This window comes from Theobroma umbraticum, unplaced genomic scaffold, assembly GCF_002168275.2.
Source record: "Theobroma umbraticum cultivar Fairchild unplaced genomic scaffold, ASM216827v3 scaffold_95.0, whole genome shotgun sequence".
NCBI classification, from domain to species: Eukaryota; Viridiplantae; Streptophyta; class Magnoliopsida; order Malvales; family Malvaceae; genus Theobroma; species Theobroma umbraticum.
The window spans coordinates 8,239,637-8,256,696 of record NW_018397257.1 but is presented as its reverse complement, the minus strand read 5'-3'; the positions used below and the strand labels follow the sequence as shown (position 1 = coordinate 8,256,696).

The following is a 17,060-nucleotide window of genomic DNA, read 5'->3' as shown; positions in this document are numbered from 1 at the left end:
GGTCATAATTTATAAATGGAGAAAAAGCCATGCAAGTATTCCAACTCTTTTCCGCTGTCAAACAAAGACCTTTGCTTTTATTCGTCTTCTTTGTTTTGTTTGCAATTCCTAAGTATTTGGACTTTTAGCTCATTTCACACTTGAATCTAAGCACTCTTCATGGCATCAATGGAGAATTGTATCTAACTTTTACATTCAAACAGTTCATAGTCAATTAGTCATGGGGTCCAAGCTAGCTATAAGCCAGTGTTTTTCTTGCTTAACAAGTTTAGTTTACCCTTCCTATTGGTAAACATATAATTGTATCATCAAATTGCTCCAATTCCTCCAAATTTAGTCGAAATGTATCATTATCAAATGAGTATCGTTTGTAATTTGGAAACCAAGACGAAGAAATGAAGGACGAATGTGGACTTAATTGGATTTAACACGTCAGTCTTGAAAAGCTGTCAAGAGCTGAACACAACAGTCACAAAGTCAAACAAACCTACCCCAACCCTTCAAGAAAACGCGGCAACAAAATATGTTTCGAAATTAGTTGTTTTTATGTTGGGTCAGGCGTGGGCCGAACTTTTAGGCCTAATAATATTTGGGTGAGACATGGACTACGATTTCAAGGCCAGAACTTGACCCTTAGATGCCATTGAAGCAACTGCTCGGCTGGTTTTATGTTTAATTCCCAAATATTACTGATCATAGTTGAGCTTGTTGGACAGAATATAAAGTGCCATTTACATTGGAATGAATGTAATAGCAATGCACAGAACAAATTACCAAACATCTGCAGAACAGGAACACTTGGAAGACAAGATTTGATTAAATATCACGCGTAATTGTACAAGAGAATGATTTCTATCAGTGGTGAGAGACAAAACAACTTTTAACTAACGAGTGAGATTCTAAAGTTACATGCACAGAGAAGACTTCTGGGAGAAGAAAAAAAAAAAAAAAGACAGCTAAGATGGTCCACCAAAATGAGAAGCTCTGTATACATAGGAGGCTGCCCTGTCAAGGGCTAAGCTGAAGGTGGCAAAGTGTTAACCAGCAAGTAAAAGATGTATCTGTGCACCCCCCTGTTCTAAGTCGAACACCATTAGTTAGTATGTATTATTGAAGAGTTCATCATCATGAACCAGTGTCTTCCGTTATTGGAGCCTCATTTACTTGATCAGTTGATGGGTTGCCCAAGTTTACTTGATCTGTCAGTGATGGAGCACAATCCATTTGATCTGTTCCAAGGGAAGGATTTTCCTTCTTATCTGTTGCCAGCAAGGCAGAATTTGTTTGACCCGCTTCGGATGGGGCAGAGTCCATCAGACATACCACTGGTTGAGATGTAGTTGGCGGAGATTGATTTTTTTTATCTAAATTGTTTTCAACACTTCCATATTCTGAGAGGAGATCCATGAACTCGTTAAGCAAACGCTGGACTTTTCTATTTGATGCCATTGCAGGAAGAATGTCTTCTCTTAAAAGTTTGTGCTTTCTCATTCCCTGCAAGGATCCAGATAGTTTAAGGGAAAGAATTGCTTAAAATATTTCAAAGCCCTAGGGAAACAACTTGCTAACTAGGAGGTCAGATGCCAGCGTCCATGCCAATAAGAAAAGATATGTGGTCACACTTGCACAAGCCAGAAAACAAACCAAAAGCCACTGCCGGTTTTGTCCTCTGGCAATGGGAACCACAAGGATAGAGATGCTTTCATTGGCAATAAAAATTAACCAAACAATTTCTTTAAACAATATTTATTACCTTGTAAGGATATTGACCATCTAGAAAGATTTTAAAATTAATCGAGCAAAAACAGTTGAAATATTAGAAGCAAACATAATCTGCAAAGCAGTCAGATAACGTATTTTCAGAGGAGTGATTCTCCTCAGATATTCTAGGATATGATGAAAATAGATGCACTAACATCCATGGAGTATGTAAGGTATTTCCAAGGGGTTGGGATGAAAGACTTACAAGCACATAGGGATCCCAAGCAGGGTTCTTGGAATCCGAAGCCATCCCCGTTGGTGGCCCAAGAAAACTTTCACAGACTTCTCGCAAACGAGACTCATCTGTTTCTCTGCAAACACAAGAGCATGTATAGTTTGTCAATGATTTATTATTATACTTGCATCAGCAAGAGAGAGCATTAATCTGCAGAAATACATAGATGCCACAGTTCTATTACTCTGCACTATGAACACAAACTCTGCATTATAAGTAACAACAAGAGCATAGGCCTACACTCGGAAGCCAACCATGTTTCTTCTGCTATCATCACTCGTAAATGCATTAGGTACAGAAGCAAGACAAACCTTGCTAGGAAGCGTATGTAGGAAAGAAGGCTCTGGCGATATTCATTAGGGGATTTCAAAGCCAAAGACGATGCCAACTGAGCTTCCAAATGAGCACGTGTCTGCACTCCATCATCAGTTACCCTGTTTCAACACATGATTGCTGGTGAAATTCTAGGACCAACACAGTAAAACAAGCTTCTTAAAATAATTAAAAACTGGAATTTATTCAAATTATAACTTTAGCAACAACTGTATCACAAGGAACTTTAGAAAGAGACAAGTATTATTGAATTTCATGCTACAGAATAAGATACATATACTCAGTATAAAATCTGATATGGCTACACTATTAGGGCAAAATATTAACAGACAAACCTGCTCCAGCCTGGCTTTCTGGCCAAATATTTCCTCACATCCACCTGCAGTGCGGCCAGCTCACCAGTCTGAATTGAACCCAAATTCCAAGAACTAGCAAAATTTGATGCAGGGAAGCAGTCATCTGCAACCCTCAGCCAACACATGAGACTCATGTCAAAAAGAAACGCATGCCGAGTAGCCAAAACAACCAGAGGAGAACCCGATTTTGATAACTTAGCAGATATAACTTTGATTGTGCCTGAAAAGAGTTATAAAAATGTCAGGAAATATGTGTAACATCGCACATGAACATGACATTATGAGCTGTCAACCTATGACTACAAAAGAATAGTCTTCTAAGATCATACAAAGGCTCAAATCATATAGAGTACATGTACCTTTCACAGACAAGCTAAGATCCAAAGTGATTAGAGATGCCAACGAATCATGAAGGAGACAGTTCCTATTAAAGAGATCCCATAAATACAAAGATCCTTTCCTTGTGACCAATAACAATTTCCAACTCTCATCACAATCTATAAAAGTTGCAGCAGATCCCATCATCATTGTTGGCAATGCACGCCTTCCACACTTTGTATAAACCTTCAAAAAAATAAGGTACAATTTTCAAAGCAATTTATGAAATCTCACTGTGTGATTTACCAGGTATAATATCATACAAACACAAGCAAGACCCTAGTCTAATGCCCACACAGAACTACTGTAACACCCCCCCCCCCCCCCCCCCCCCCCCCCCCCTTTTCTCTCTTCTCCCTAGTCCCTTCCCCAGACAGGAAACAAAAAATGGTGGAAAACCATGAAACTGAAATAGCAGAGCAAGATACTACACAAGAAGATAAACAAATACTACAATTGCTAATAGAAATTCCAATAGTTATTATCCAATGACTGTGTCCAGAACATATGTGACAGGATAAAGGAGTATATATTCTTCCTGGGCTAGAAGAGAGTGTTCTCGCTTACCTGTAGACACCCATCTTCACATCCAACAGCCCAGAAGTTTGCATTTCCAGCTAGAACAGAGACTTTTCCTGAGATACGATCAGCCCAAAGAGTTTGAGCCCCTCTTGTGCAAAGAATTTCTGTTTCTTTCATCATACATGCATTTCCCACACCAATAATGTCATTCACAGCATGCTCCCTAGGACGAGCTTCCAAGCAAACTGGAGTCATATCCTCACCTTCTTTCTTGTCAAATACCCTGATTGAAAGAGATGTGGTAGAGGAAGCAGTGGAACCTGAAGGCTTCATGCTTCCGGACTGTTCTACATTGATGCTATGATCTTGGCCAGCAGATACAGGAATTTTCTCAATAACCAGGCTGTCAGTAACAGTGGCCCTGGCAGTGACCCCTGAGCGCTCCTTCAAGTCAGAGCTTCTGCCAATGGTTCCCCTGACAGACACTTCTCTCACAGTACCATCAGTAGGAACCACCCCATTATCATTCTTTCCATGATCAGAAGAAATAACAGAGAAGTCTAGCGCCTGAGACTGCGCACTGCCAGAAATAATTTCCTGCTGAGTAGGCACACCAACTGCTTCTGGAATGATCCTCTTTCTACCATCAGGGCGTCTATATTCTCTTTGTTTCACAGGACTAGAAATTCGGGCAGAACTCACCGCTTTATTCGATCCATCACTAGCAGCAGCCCTGCTCTTCTTCCCATCATTATTCTGAGGCTCAGAATTTTTGGTCGTGACACCCAGCTCAACAGAAGATTTAAGGTTTTGCTGAACATCCAAAGCTACTTTTTTGCTAGTGGTTTGCTTGGCTGAAGCAGCTTCAAGCAATAACTGCGCTGGGCTTTCTGCTAAATTTGCCTGTCGACCTCTTACATCACCATAACGACTTCTCTTTAACTCATCAAGTTCAGTATCACTTAGCCTGTGGCCAAGTTCTTTCACTTCAAAATGGAAAGTAGCCACTGTCCCATCCAATGAACAGGCAAAGAGAGAATAGCCATCAGGGCTCCTGAGTATGAAAAGAAATTACTATTAAGAAATAAAGAAAACAAGCATGAGGAAAAGAAGGCTACCACAATGCAAAGAAATATAAAAATCAATGACAGAATAAATAAATCTTTCACAAAAATGAAAAATTTACCAGGATAAATCCACAACACTTTGACCAAAGAAATGCTTGGCGACAAAGAGGGGACGAGGACTTGCAGTTGTCCACACAGTTATAGTGCGGTCCTGACTCCCAATTGCAATTACATTATATGGTTGTGATTCTTTCCCCCCAATCTTGGCAGCTCCATTTGCCCAGCCAACAGGTGTGGCTTTCGCTTCCTGTGAATTGGCAAGATTCCTTCTAAACATTGAGTGATTAAACTTCACTACAATAACTGGGGCATTGTGACCTAAGAAGTCAAATGTGGCAGCCCATTCCCCTCTCTCTAGAACAGGTGCAGAATGCCTTGGCTTTTGGAAACCATGAGTGGTAGTTATGAAATGGCCACAAGGTGACCATCCAAGCCGCCTGAAAAACGTAGATCCCAGCTGAAAACAACATGTTTCAGGTCAGAAAATGAAACAAACTTTAAGACCAAAGAAAATTCCATTAACATAGATAAACATACTGATTTCGCCCAGTGGCCCTCTGTTCTGTGAGCAAGACTCCAGTCACTTGTCCGCCATATTATGACTGTCTTGTCATCAGATTGACTTGCTATGAAGGACCCAATGGGATCCCAGGCAACTCCTTTAACAAGACTGGAATGACCCCTGAGCACAGCTGTGCAGATGCCATTGCTCATATTCCATATATGGATGGTGTTGTCCAAACTCCCACTAGCCAGTATTGAGTCATCAGGAGACCAATTAAGATCCACCTACTTCAAGCGTAGAATAAAAGAAACTTCCCAGTTAGATGATGTCCCTTGCCCATTAGAAACTACAATGTTAAATTAAGGTGGCTGCCAATGACATTATAGAAGTAGTCATTAGCAAATGTGAAGAAAAAAAAATATGCTGCAAAAGTGAGTTTCAAGGTAAAATGAGGTGATTTTCAAAAATGAAAAATCAATCAATATGCAAGAAGCACAACAAAACTAATTACAGGACAAAGAGTTGAGCTCTTATCAGTGGCTATATGTCCCAACATGAAAAATAATGTCATTACCACATCAGCAGTGTGTCCCCTCAAAGTCATCGCAACTTTCCAATTTTCAACATCTGGGGGCTCTCCGCTGCCAAACTCAGTGGTCCCAGAACCAGGCTTTCTCTCATGAATTAAAATCACTTGATCATCAGACCCTGATGCAACAAATCTACCATGCTTAGCCCACCTAACACAGTTGACAGACCCAAAGTGATCACGCAAGGTTGCAAGAAGCCTTTGTGTAGATTCATCATTTTCCAAGTCCCTGCCAACAGATTTCATGTTCCAGATTCGTACCTGCATTTAAACAATCCAAAAACAGTGATAATTAAGAAAAAAAAATAATATACCAATTTACATATTGACTAATAGAAGATGCTGTTCGTCAGCATACTTGGATAATCTAGGGTCATAAAATGCCTCCATAAAGTAAGGATCAGTGGATATGACCCAAATTTAAATTACAAATTAATAAAACTATTGAATTATAAACCTTCAGCTCATAAACTGTGAAACGGTCTTAAACCTTGAGCTGAGAAGTCAAATCAATCCACAATTTGGTACATTTCACTAATACTAGTTGAAATTTATTCCATGAAATAAATTATGGTCCTAGTAAAAAGACATTGTTTTTGTATGATTTTTTCCAATTTAATTACACTACAGTTACAAAAGCATTAACACTTTTGGGAAAAGTACAAGTTACTGAGGAATGCAATTAATTCAAAACAAAGAAAAAGGGAAAAAGGAAAGACTCATAATGGCTAATCATATTTAAAGCGTGAAAGCATGAACATTACATCTGAGAAAATATATTATGTACAAAGATCTGAATTCCCTATATGGTTCTCAGTTTTACAAGATCCTAAATAGTAGTGATTATTTTATATAGCGATTCCTGTTGTCCAACACTTGAATTCCTCAAGTTCACGAGTTTTCTTAACAGCCAAATGATGGAAAAAGGATGAGAAAGATTCTATTACCAAAGCCAATTAGCAGCATTTCAAAGGCAAACCTAACTTACGACTTCCCTGAAGATGGTGTGTCACTTACTGGCCAAAAGATAATATAAAGAGTATTAAGAAGGAAAGTTTTACCTTGTGGTCACCTCCACCAGTAGCAAACCTAAGACCACCAGGCTGAACATCAATGGAGAATATCTGCATTCCCTCGTGCCTAACCCAACTTGGTTTCTCAGCAATCATCTTTCTCTTCTTTTTCAACTTCACAAAACCCTTTCAAATTCTGCTTCTTTTTCCACTATGTTAGGTGAAAACTCAAACAAAGACTAATAAAGTTCATAGTTTTTCAACCAAAAACAAAAATTCAACCCACAACTTATAACCAAAATTAAAGCTAATGGGTTTTTAGCACCTAAAACCCAACCAAAAAAAAAAACCAATAGAGAGTATTGACCAAAACCCAGAAAAAAAAAAGGAAAGGAAGCTTTACCTTGATTCTTAAGAACCCGGAAAGGCAAATATGAAAATTTAGGGTTTTGGAGAGTTAGGAGTGAAGAAGAAGCAAAGTTCGAAGAGTGGTTAATGGAAAGAGAAAACAGAGATAGAAAGCTTTAAAAAAAAAAAAAAAGAAAGAAAGAAAGAATATGTTATTTTACCTAAGCTTATTCTAAAACTTAACTAAAAAATTGCTAATTAAGGGTTTTTTTGTTGGGGTGAGGGTTGAGAAGAAAAGCCCTAATTTCGATTCCAAAGAAGGCAAAAGGTTAATAAAAAAGAACCCTAGAGAAGAGGAGATCAAAAAAGGGATAAAACTTGGTCCTTTTTAACGGTCAAAATTCTTTCTTAGAAGATTGTGAGGAAGGGTCCTCGATACGAAAGGCTGCAACAGAGAACAATGTATTTTAAAGAAAAAATAATAATAAAGGATTAGTCTTTGTGACTCTTTAGCTCTAAAGTACAGAAAGATGGATATGGGTTTCTTTACTAAATTTGAATGAAAACGACAGAAACCCAAATATAAATAGACAGAAACAGAAGATGGATAAGAATGTAAGCCGTGACTAGTAAGCTGTGCTTTTCTCAGATTTTGTTTTCCTTTTCAATGGGGATTGGGTTTTTGTATTCAACTTACAATATTAACCCAGACCATATACCAACTTTTAACACAAGTAGTACAGTGAAACATATAACTAAAGAGCACAAACATAAAACTTTGTCACTTGAACTTAAACTTAAAACTTAAAAGTACAAGCATTGTCACTTGAACTTGATTGAAGTAGTAAAGACGTTGAATATGAATCATAAGTTTTTCTTATGCACAGCAAAAATCTAAAATACTATTAGAAATTTGGCAGTTAACAAAAGTTTGTAAATTGCCAGGCCCACAATTAGGAACCAACATTTTTTTTTTTTTGGGGGGGGGGGGGAGGGGTGGCGCTGGGCGGGGCGGCGGTGGGGCGTGGGGAGAGGCGGGTTCCGGGGGGCGGTTTTACTAACCTTGATAAGTAACATCTGACCAAAAAAATATTCATTGTATAAATAAGATAAACGTACTTCCTCATAACTTGTTTACTATTGCTATTCATCAAACAGAGTAGCATGACTATAAGCATCTCTTTAAGAGCTCTTACAAAAACTCAAACAAAACATTCTCTCAAAACTCTCGACAACCCATTCTACAAATCTCTCTCGCATCTCCAAACCAATGCATTGAACCCTCAAAGTTCGAAGCTTTATGCCAAATCTGCTACTTTACCGCAAATTCCTCACCTGTTTGAGAAAAGTCCTCAACCAGACCTTGCCCGATACAATGGCTTGCTTTTTGAGTACTCTCGCAATAACAACAAGAAGGAAGCTTTAAATCTCTTTCTGGGTATTCATAGTTTTGGTTTACCAGTCGATGCGTCGACGTTTTCCTGTGTTTTCAAGGTCTGTGGATGCTTGTTTAATGAGATAGCTGGAAGACAAGTTCATTGCCAATGTTTGAAACTTGGGTTTCTTGGGAATGTCAGTGTAGGTACTTCTCTTGTTGATATGTATATGAAAACAGAGAATGTGAAAGATGGAAGGCGAGTTTTTGATCATATGGGGGAAAGAAATGTGGTTTCTTGGACTTCATTGCTTGGAGGCTACGCACAGAATGGAATGAATGAGGAAGTTTTGGAACTTTTTGTAACAATGCAAATAGAAGGGATAAAGCCAAATGCATATACTTTGGCCGCTCTTCTTGGAGCTTTGGCAGATAAAGGGATGGTAGAGAAGGGTGTTCAAGTTCATAGTTTGATTATAAAGTTTGGTTTTGAGGCCACAATTTTTGTGTGCAATTCTGTGATAAATATGTATCTGAAATCAGGGTTGGATAAAGATGCTAGAGCTGTTTTTGATGGTATGGAAACCAAGAATGCGGTGACATGGAATTGTATGATTGCTGGTTATGTGACAAACGGGCTTGATTTGGCAGCTTTTGAAACATTTTACCATATGAGGCTTGCCGGTGTTAGGCTTACTAGGATGGCTTTTGCTCCTCTTATAAAGTTATGTGCTAACCATAAGGAATTGAGTTTTACTAGGCAGCTTCATTGTCGGATTTTGAAAGATGACTTTGGTTTTGATCCTAAAATTAAGACTGCACTCATGGTGGCTTACAGCAAGTGTAGCGAAATGGATGATGCATTTAAGTTGTTCTCAACAATGCATGAAGCTCAAAATGTTGTATCTTGGACGGCTATGATCAGTGGGCACCTGCAGAACGGTGGAATAGAACAGGCAGTTAAACTTTTTTGCTTAATGAACAAGGAAGGTGTTAGACCAAACCATTTTACTTTTTCTACCATCCTTACAGCTCAACCTGCTGTTTCTCCTTTCCAAATACATGCGCAAGTAATCAAAGTTAATTATGAGAAGTCGCCTACTGTTGGAACTGCTATTTTAGATGCTTATGTTAAGTTGGGAAATATTGAGGAAGCAGCAAAAGTTTTTGAACTAATTGATGAGAGGGACATTGTGGCATGGTCAGCAATGTTAGCTGGTTATGCTCAAATAGGGGACTCTGAGGGAGCTAGCAAAATATTTATCAAGCTGGCAAAGGAGGGGATTAAACCTAATGAGTTTACCTTTTCCAGTGTCTTAAACGCCTGTGCAGCACCTACAGCACCATTAGAACAGGGAAAGCAGTTTCATGCATGGGCAATTAAATCGAAATTAAGTGAAGCTTTATGTGTAAGTAGTGCTCTTGTTACTATGTATGCTAAGAGGGGGAATATAGATAATGCATATCAAGTTTTTAAGAGGCAGCGGGAAAGAGACCTTGTGTCATGGAATTCAATGATCTCTGGTTATGCACAGCATGGTCATGCAAATAAAGCTCTTATTGTGTTTGAAGAAATGCAAAGAGAAAACGTGGACATGGATTATATAACATTTATTGGTGTCATTGCTGCCTGTACTCATTCTGGATTAGTTGATGAAGGTGAAAAGTACTTCAACATGATGGTAAAAAATCGCATGTCACCAACAATGGAGCTCTATTCGTGCATGGTCGATCTATATAGCCGAGCTGGATTGCTTGACAAGGCCATGGATATCATAAACAGGATGCCATTCCCTGCTGGTGCGACTGTGTGGCGAACTCTCTTGTCTGCCTGTCGCGTTCATCACAATTTAGAGCTGGGAAAACTTGCTGCAGAACAGCTTATTTCACTTCAGCCACAAGACTCAGCTGCATATGTTCTGCTTTCCAATATTTATGCTGCAACAGGAAATTGGGAAGAAAGAACAAAAGTAAGGAAACTGATGGAGAGGAGAAAAGTGAAAAAGGAGCCTGGCTACAGCTGGATTGAAGTTAAGAACAAGACTCACTCGTTCTTGGCTGGAGACCTTTCTCATCCCATGTCAGATCATATATATTCAAAACTTGATGAGTTAAAAACTCGACTAAAGGACATGGGGTATCAGCCTGATACAAATTATGTACTTCAAGATATTGATGATGAACACAAAGAAACCATTCTTTCTCAACACAGTGAGAGACTGGCTATTGCTTTTGGGTTGCTCGTCACTCCTCCAGGAATAGCTCTTCAGATTGTTAAGAACCTTAGAGTGTGTGGAGATTGTCACACTGTTATTAAGTTAATATCACTTATTGAAGGAAGAGAAATAGTCGTCAGGGATACAAATCGGTTCCACCACTTCAAAGCAGGTAGCTGTTCTTGTGGTGACTACTGGTAACAATTGATCAACAAAGCCTGAAGCTTCCAAAGGGTTACTCCTGTCATCTAGGTGCAAGATGCAGGAAAATAGTTGAAAACTCATGTTCTAGGCATGACAATTCGATCCTATTTTTGTGCTTGGGCCAAAAATTTGAATCCTATTACATACCAATCATTGATGGTAGAGTAAGGGTTACCAAGCAATACACACATTTATCAGAGAGGCAAGTGATCATTGCATGTGTTTCGGACTTTGTTGTCAATATATCCTTTGATGAGGTACGTGACAATTTATTGGAGTTGCTTTTGTGCTTTGTTTCTTCTTTCTGATTGTTACTTTTAGTCATTGTGAATGTATTGTTTCTATTTGCAGTTTTTTCATTCATTAGTGTAAACCATGGCTTCATCTACCATGAATTAAGCCATGGGCTTGAAAAGTCTGACTAAGGTTTGTTTCTGTTGCATTTGCATAAAGTTATATGGAGGGAAATTAATTCATTACTTTGGAAACCATCCTGTGATTGTCGAAGTTTGAATATGCCTTCTGATCCACAATGATAGGCAGACGTCATCCACAAGCCAGGTGCAGGTTCTGTTACAAAATGGAAGGTGAACAAAACCCTGGTACTAAATTTCTAATTAATTTAACATTCAATTTTTTGAAACAAGTATAGAATCTCAGAAATGGTTCATCAAACAACTCCAGATGGGCAAAGTTTTTACTGCTACTTTCTGTTTGTTGACGTTGGAAGGTTCTCAACTGAAGCCTTGAAAGGACCAAGTGAGTCTGTGCAGCATCTTTACGTATAATATGCTACAAAACAGTATGTTTCTTACGAATCATGAAGGTAAACTTAATTAAGAATTTCTTAGACAGAAACTTGAAACCCAAAGTCATAGTTAACATAAATTGTAGGATATTAATTGCTCACAGTTGGGTACATATAAAGGCCATGGAGAGGATTATCCAGGAGAAAATTTAACTTATATTGAACTCAAATTCTAAGTTACAATAATAGCTTATCCCTACTCAGAGATCACATTGAGACCTATAGGACTTCTGACATTATGAATGCCATTGCTCCATGTCAAAGCCCCAAAGACAAAACTTCCATTACTGTTCTTGTAGGGGGTGAAATCAACCCTGAAGGACATCTTCTCTCCATTCTTTGTAAAGCAAAGTTTTGAAGGTGTAACTGTAACTCTAACACCAACTGGATGCTCTATATATGCAGCATAAACCGTCTGACCTTTACCATAATATGTAACTGTTCGATGAACAGATAAACTTCCATTCATGCTGGACACACCAATTGAGGGATAATTTAAATTATAGGATGGTATAGGAGAGTGTTGGCAATAAGTTGGGTGCCCAGTAAGGTTTTTGAGTTGTGCAGGGCTTGCGCCCGTACTGCAAAGAAAATTGATGATGTCACTAGAATCGAAGTCATAAATTAGGCCAGGTTCCAGTGCCTCTGTTGGGTTTATGTGTCCAGATCCATAATCAAAAGGTGTAGTCTTGGTGCCAGTTGGTTCTCTTCCAATCAGGTGTCTGGTGTTATCAAGGACAGTAGCTGTGGCAGCAAATAAAGTCTTAGATGTAGAACATGACAGAAAAATGGGTTTATTTGAAGCATGAACCAAGTATTCTGATAATATTCATTGCAGAAACTGTTAACCTGTTGTCATTATTGCAGACTTTATGGCTGCTGGACTCCATGAAGATTGGGTGGATTTTATGATTGCAGCAACTGCAGAAATATGAGGACAAGACATGGAGGTTCCAGAGATAATGTTGTAGTTGACAGACCGTTCAGCTGTGGCTTCTATCGCTACAGGAGACCATGCTGCCAGAATATTCAATCCAGGTCCTGTAATATCTGGCTGCGAGAAATTTGCATCAGGAGGTGCAGTCTTATGGACAATAGTTTCCTCAATGAACTTGTTCAAATAATAGCAGGGATAATATCACATTAATGCATGTGTTAAACAGTATTGAGAATTTTATTGGAGTTACTTTAATGATGTCTGGAGTTATAACATTTGGTCCCATGGAAGAAAATGCAGCCATTGCCAGTGCAGGTTTAGTGTTCAGAACCGTTATTGTTGGGTAGATTCTGGCAACAGGATTCCTGTAATAATAGCAGTTAGTACTACCGTCCAGTTTCGGAATAGTAATTCAGTGCACATTTAATTTTTAATGTACTCACTTTTCAGTCGCCATATATTTTTGTAGCAGTGTAGCTTCTTCTTGACCAATCAGAGTGCCTGGGAGCACAAACTGGAAGCCGACCTCTTTCGCAGATGGATCAATGAGTATCATCCCTACACCACCACCCTGTCTTATAAATATGCTTTTCTCTTTTCGGTTTTCAGTTACTGTCTCAATTGTGCACACCACAATCTTCCCCTTAATTAAAGTAGCATCAAGAGTATTATTCTTGCAAAAGCTGGAAACCAATAGAAATGGATCAGGTTCGTGTCATGAATCTTCAGAAGCCAATCTTCTTAATGCTTAGTGCTGGGCCTTGTTCCAAGTACTAATTTCTAGCCCCTGCATCTTAGTCTTGGGAAGTGAATGGTGGTCTTCTAAGATGAGGAAATAACCAGATAAGGGAGAGGAAGTAAACCAAGGTTTTCTGAGCAAATGAATCAAAGGATTGCTTTCCCAGTATCTTGGTTTTTGAGCAATCACATGGCATGCATTCTCGTAAAATTCCAGACGAGAAATAGAATCTTTTTGAATATTTACTCTTAGAAAATATTAAATATACATAGGATGTTGTTTTGGCGATGCCATTATTCACGGAATAGAGATTTGTGATTAAATGTTTTGCAGTATTTCATCTTTATGTGCATGAATCAAGAGGAAATGAATACTAAAATGCTGGTATAGCTTGAGTGATCCTACACATAAATAAACATTGAAAATTTAATTGCAAAGGTAGAGTTTGATCACGAGCATGTTCCACATATCATGCTGCAGAGTTGAACTTTTAGGCATGCCTAGCATTTTCTGGTGTAATTCCTTTGGCAGCTGCTGCACTCCCCGCTATCAAACCATATGAGGTTTCCATTTTCAGAGGGTTTAAAGAGAAACCCTGAAAGCATAAAATCCCTGGAAACTATCAACATTATATGCAGTTTCCAATTTTTATTTTCCTTATGGTTTTTTTTTTTTTTTTTTTGGGAGGGGTGGGGCGGTCTAGGAGTTGCACTAGGTGACCATGAGTACAAATTATTTTCAAAATATTACCTTCAAGACCTTTGAATTTCCGAGATAGATGTTGGAGTTGAATACCCTGTCCACAGAACTTGCGGCAACCGTGAGGATCCAAGGAGCAACATTGGTTGCAGTACCTGGAAAAATGGAGTTTCCAGCTGAAGCAGAAACCAGAACTCCATTTTCGAATGCATGGAAAGCTCCAATCGAGGTTGCATCTTCAAAGTATGACGGTTGCGGTGGATCAGGGCCAAGGGAAAGAGAGAGGATATCAACGCCATCACTAATAGCATCATCCATAGCAGAAAGAATATCAGCATCACTACAAAGGTTAAACCAACAGCTTTGTAGATTGCAAGCCTCGCACCAGGTGCACCACCTCTTGCAGTGCCTCTGGCCATGCCAAATAGGCTTGCATTTGCTACAACTGATCCTGCAATGGTTGAGGCAGTGTGGGTTCCATGACCATCACTGTCTCGAGCTGACCGGAAGAAAGAGCTGTTGAGAGATTCAAGAGGCCCATATTTTGCTTCAAACCCCTTGAAATAGAACCTTGCGCCTATGATTTTCCTGAAAATTACAAGGTGAATATCATTGGACTCGCGATTATTCTGTGCTGATTTATGTTGTGTGATGCTTATAGCTTATTGATGCGAATTACATATCATTCAAATTCTAACTGTACCGGGTAAATTGTATGGCTAAAATGCAAAACGAAATGGCTATAAACTAATGAGATGATGAGATAAGGGTTCGACTTTGGGAAACGTCAACCTACCTATTGCAGTTAGACAATGCAAACTGTTCTCCGGGTACGCATCTCCCTTGAATTTTCCAGGCACTGGACCCAATCCTTCATCGCTAAAGCTCTCATTCAGGCCAAATTCCTGAAGATAAAATTGAAAACGGGGGGTTAGTTAAGAAAATTGCAAGAATCAGGTAAGCATGCAGGCATACAAAGCGTTACCAGTGTCGATTACACCAACAATAACGTTGGATGACAATTCCAACTGAAGCTGCTTATATTGTTCAATGGAGTCTAGTCCTAGAAAATCCCATGTACGTGTGGTATGAACCTTATTCATCCTGCTTTCGAACACAGAAACAATCCAGTCGCTCTCTGCAGTGCAAGTCCTGTTTGTTTAGAATTTACATGGCATAATCCTCGGTGTTATCTATTGCTATGGACTCTGAAAATGAACTGTTTAGTTAGGCTGCTTTCTTACAAGTGTAAACATGGACAAGAACCATGATTTTTTGGCTGTGTTTCTCTTTTGTGGACTCTCAAAATGAAATTACAATTGCAAAACAATACCTGCAAATTTTTTAGCTTGTTCTGGTGTAGCATGGCTGAGAAACCTCTAAAGCTTTTACTGTAATGGTGCAGTGCAGCTTCCTTCGCCTCTTCCAAACTGAAAAAAGATGTAGCAAAACTTTGATTTGTCATTACAACATGACATGGTATCTGTGAATGAGTGGTTTGGACGTTCATTACTGAAAATTAACAATCTAAACAAACGATTAATTTCTGAACCAATCATCAACAGATGACAATATGTAACTGCTTAGAGCATGCCTTCCAGTAACTGAAGCAAGCATCTCATGGTTAGCTCTGATAACAGATTCCGAGTTGGGATGAGAGTGTTTCCCCATGTAAACAATGTAATGCTGCAAATCAACCAAAAAGGGAGAGAAAAAACGCTATCAGACCACCCACCCAAATCGACATGAAAAAAAACCCGTCTTATACATTTATTTCTCTGTGATCTGTCTACTTGCCTTGGCATTGCTGGTGACTCCATGCACCGAGCAAATCTAATAAACAAGAAAAGAGTGAGAATTTGAGCAAGTCTCATGATATACAATACGAAAACCACAACAGCAAGTGGTATAAAAGCAGAGAAGAGTAGCTTAAAGCTGGAAATGGTGGTGAACCATGAACAGGAACATACCCTTCTTATAGCAAAAGAAACTCCAATGCCGGCGTCTTTTGATTCTGGTTGAAAAGTCTGTTTCAGTAGATAAGAAATTTCGAAGCTGTATGCTTTAGTCACTCCCAACTGTTTCTACTATTAAGTATTATAGCCGGCCTTTTTCTTGTTTTCTTTTCGTTCAGTTAGTTTTCCCTTTGGAACAGAGTCCACTTGTTGGAAGTATTCCATTGGATCATGCTCAAAAACAAGAAAATACGTTTTCTGAAGCATCAAAGTTCAGCAGAAGTGGCATAGAAACAAATCCGAATGGAAGTTTAACTTGAGATGTCTATATTCTGAGTTTTATGCATAAATGACCAACTCTCAAGACAGTATTCAAATCCTTTAAAATGAAGCATTGATTTCCTATGAAGGGTTCTTTGTCAAAACACAAAAAAGAAACATATCCAAGGTGTTTAAATTCGCTGAAAAGCCCTTGTATCCCTCGTATTGACAGAAAAGGGCATTCTTTAAGCACTGCCTTTGTTATTCTCAAGCGCTTTCACCCAACATTATTTCTGTTGCTTCTTTTGTTTGATTTGTTGTGTCTATTAAGCAAATTTAAACGTCCATTCAAATTAGTAGATTAATATAAATTAATAACCAATACGATCAAAAGCTGAATTCAATCCAAGTGAGAGAGATTTGTTTTTCTTTGATACAAAAGGAGAGCTATTAATCTAATTTAAAATCTCAACTCAAAACCATCAGAGTAAGTGAGGCATGTGTGCGTCGTTTCATTTTATTTCACTCAATTTCCTTTTCAAGCGAATGAATGTATCTGATATGCACCTAAAATGCTCCTCTTCATCTGCATTTTTTGACTCCGAAACAGCATTCGTGGTTAAAGAACTGAACCCATCTTTCAGGGAATGACACTTGAAATACATCCTAACACTACCAAGTCAAAGCATGAAGCAAAGC

The 17,060-nt window shown here is 38.7% G+C and overlaps 3 protein-coding genes across 8 annotated transcripts; 1 reads left to right on the top strand and 2 right to left on the bottom strand.

Annotated features, from left to right (window-relative positions):
• Positions 1–798: 798 nt before the first annotated feature.
• Positions 799–7,855, bottom strand: HIRA (histone chaperone HIRA-like protein). 3 transcript variants are annotated; one of them, XM_089782969.1, is made up of 11 exons: positions 7,223–7,855; positions 6,868–7,015; positions 5,792–6,067; positions 5,250–5,501; positions 4,772–5,169; positions 3,631–4,639; positions 3,045–3,249; positions 2,665–2,905; positions 2,308–2,430; positions 1,967–2,072; positions 799–1,494 (listed from the first exon to the last, which is right to left on the bottom strand). In XM_089782969.1, exons 2-11 carry the CDS (start codon positions 6,973–6,975, stop codon positions 1,126–1,128), a joined length of 3,087 nt encoding a protein of 1,028 aa, XP_089639095.1. In that variant the 5' UTR covers positions 6,976–7,015; positions 7,223–7,855; the 3' UTR covers positions 799–1,125. The 3 variants fall into 3 exon arrangements, with proteins under 3 accessions (XP_089639095.1, XP_021279348.1, XP_021279349.1); XM_021423673.2 differs by having other exon boundaries at positions 6,868–7,854; XM_021423674.2 differs by lacking the exons at positions 6,868–7,015; positions 7,223–7,855 and having other exon boundaries at positions 5,250–5,504; positions 5,792–5,933.
• Positions 7,856–8,211: 356 nt separating this feature from the next.
• LOC110412997 (Tetratricopeptide repeat (TPR)-like superfamily protein) lies at positions 8,212–11,916 on the top strand. 4 transcript variants are annotated; one of them, XM_089782980.1, is made up of 2 exons: positions 8,212–11,219; positions 11,416–11,916. In XM_089782980.1, exon 1 carries the CDS (start codon positions 8,332–8,334, stop codon positions 10,957–10,959), a length of 2,628 nt encoding a protein of 875 aa, XP_089639106.1. In that variant the 5' UTR covers positions 8,212–8,331; the 3' UTR covers positions 10,960–11,219; positions 11,416–11,916. The 4 variants fall into 4 exon arrangements, with proteins under 4 accessions (XP_089639106.1, XP_089639107.1, XP_089639109.1 ...); XM_089782981.1 differs by having other exon boundaries at positions 11,314–11,916; XM_089782983.1 differs by having other exon boundaries at positions 8,212–11,549; positions 11,623–11,916.
• A 37-nt stretch (positions 11,917–11,953) lies between these two features.
• LOC110412998 (subtilisin-like serine-protease S) lies at positions 11,954–16,019 on the bottom strand. Its single transcript, XM_021423676.2, is given in 16 exon segments — positions 11,954–12,514; positions 12,620–12,824; positions 12,958–13,072; positions 13,151–13,390; positions 13,947–14,041; positions 14,197–14,507; positions 14,510–14,733; positions 14,942–14,984; positions 14,987–15,036; positions 15,038–15,050; positions 15,131–15,283; positions 15,479–15,508; positions 15,511–15,575; positions 15,740–15,831; positions 15,943–15,980; positions 15,983–16,019. Coding segments are annotated over 16 exon segments (2,259 nt in total). The 3' UTR covers positions 11,954–11,966.
• Positions 16,020–17,060: the final 1,041 nt, after the last annotated feature.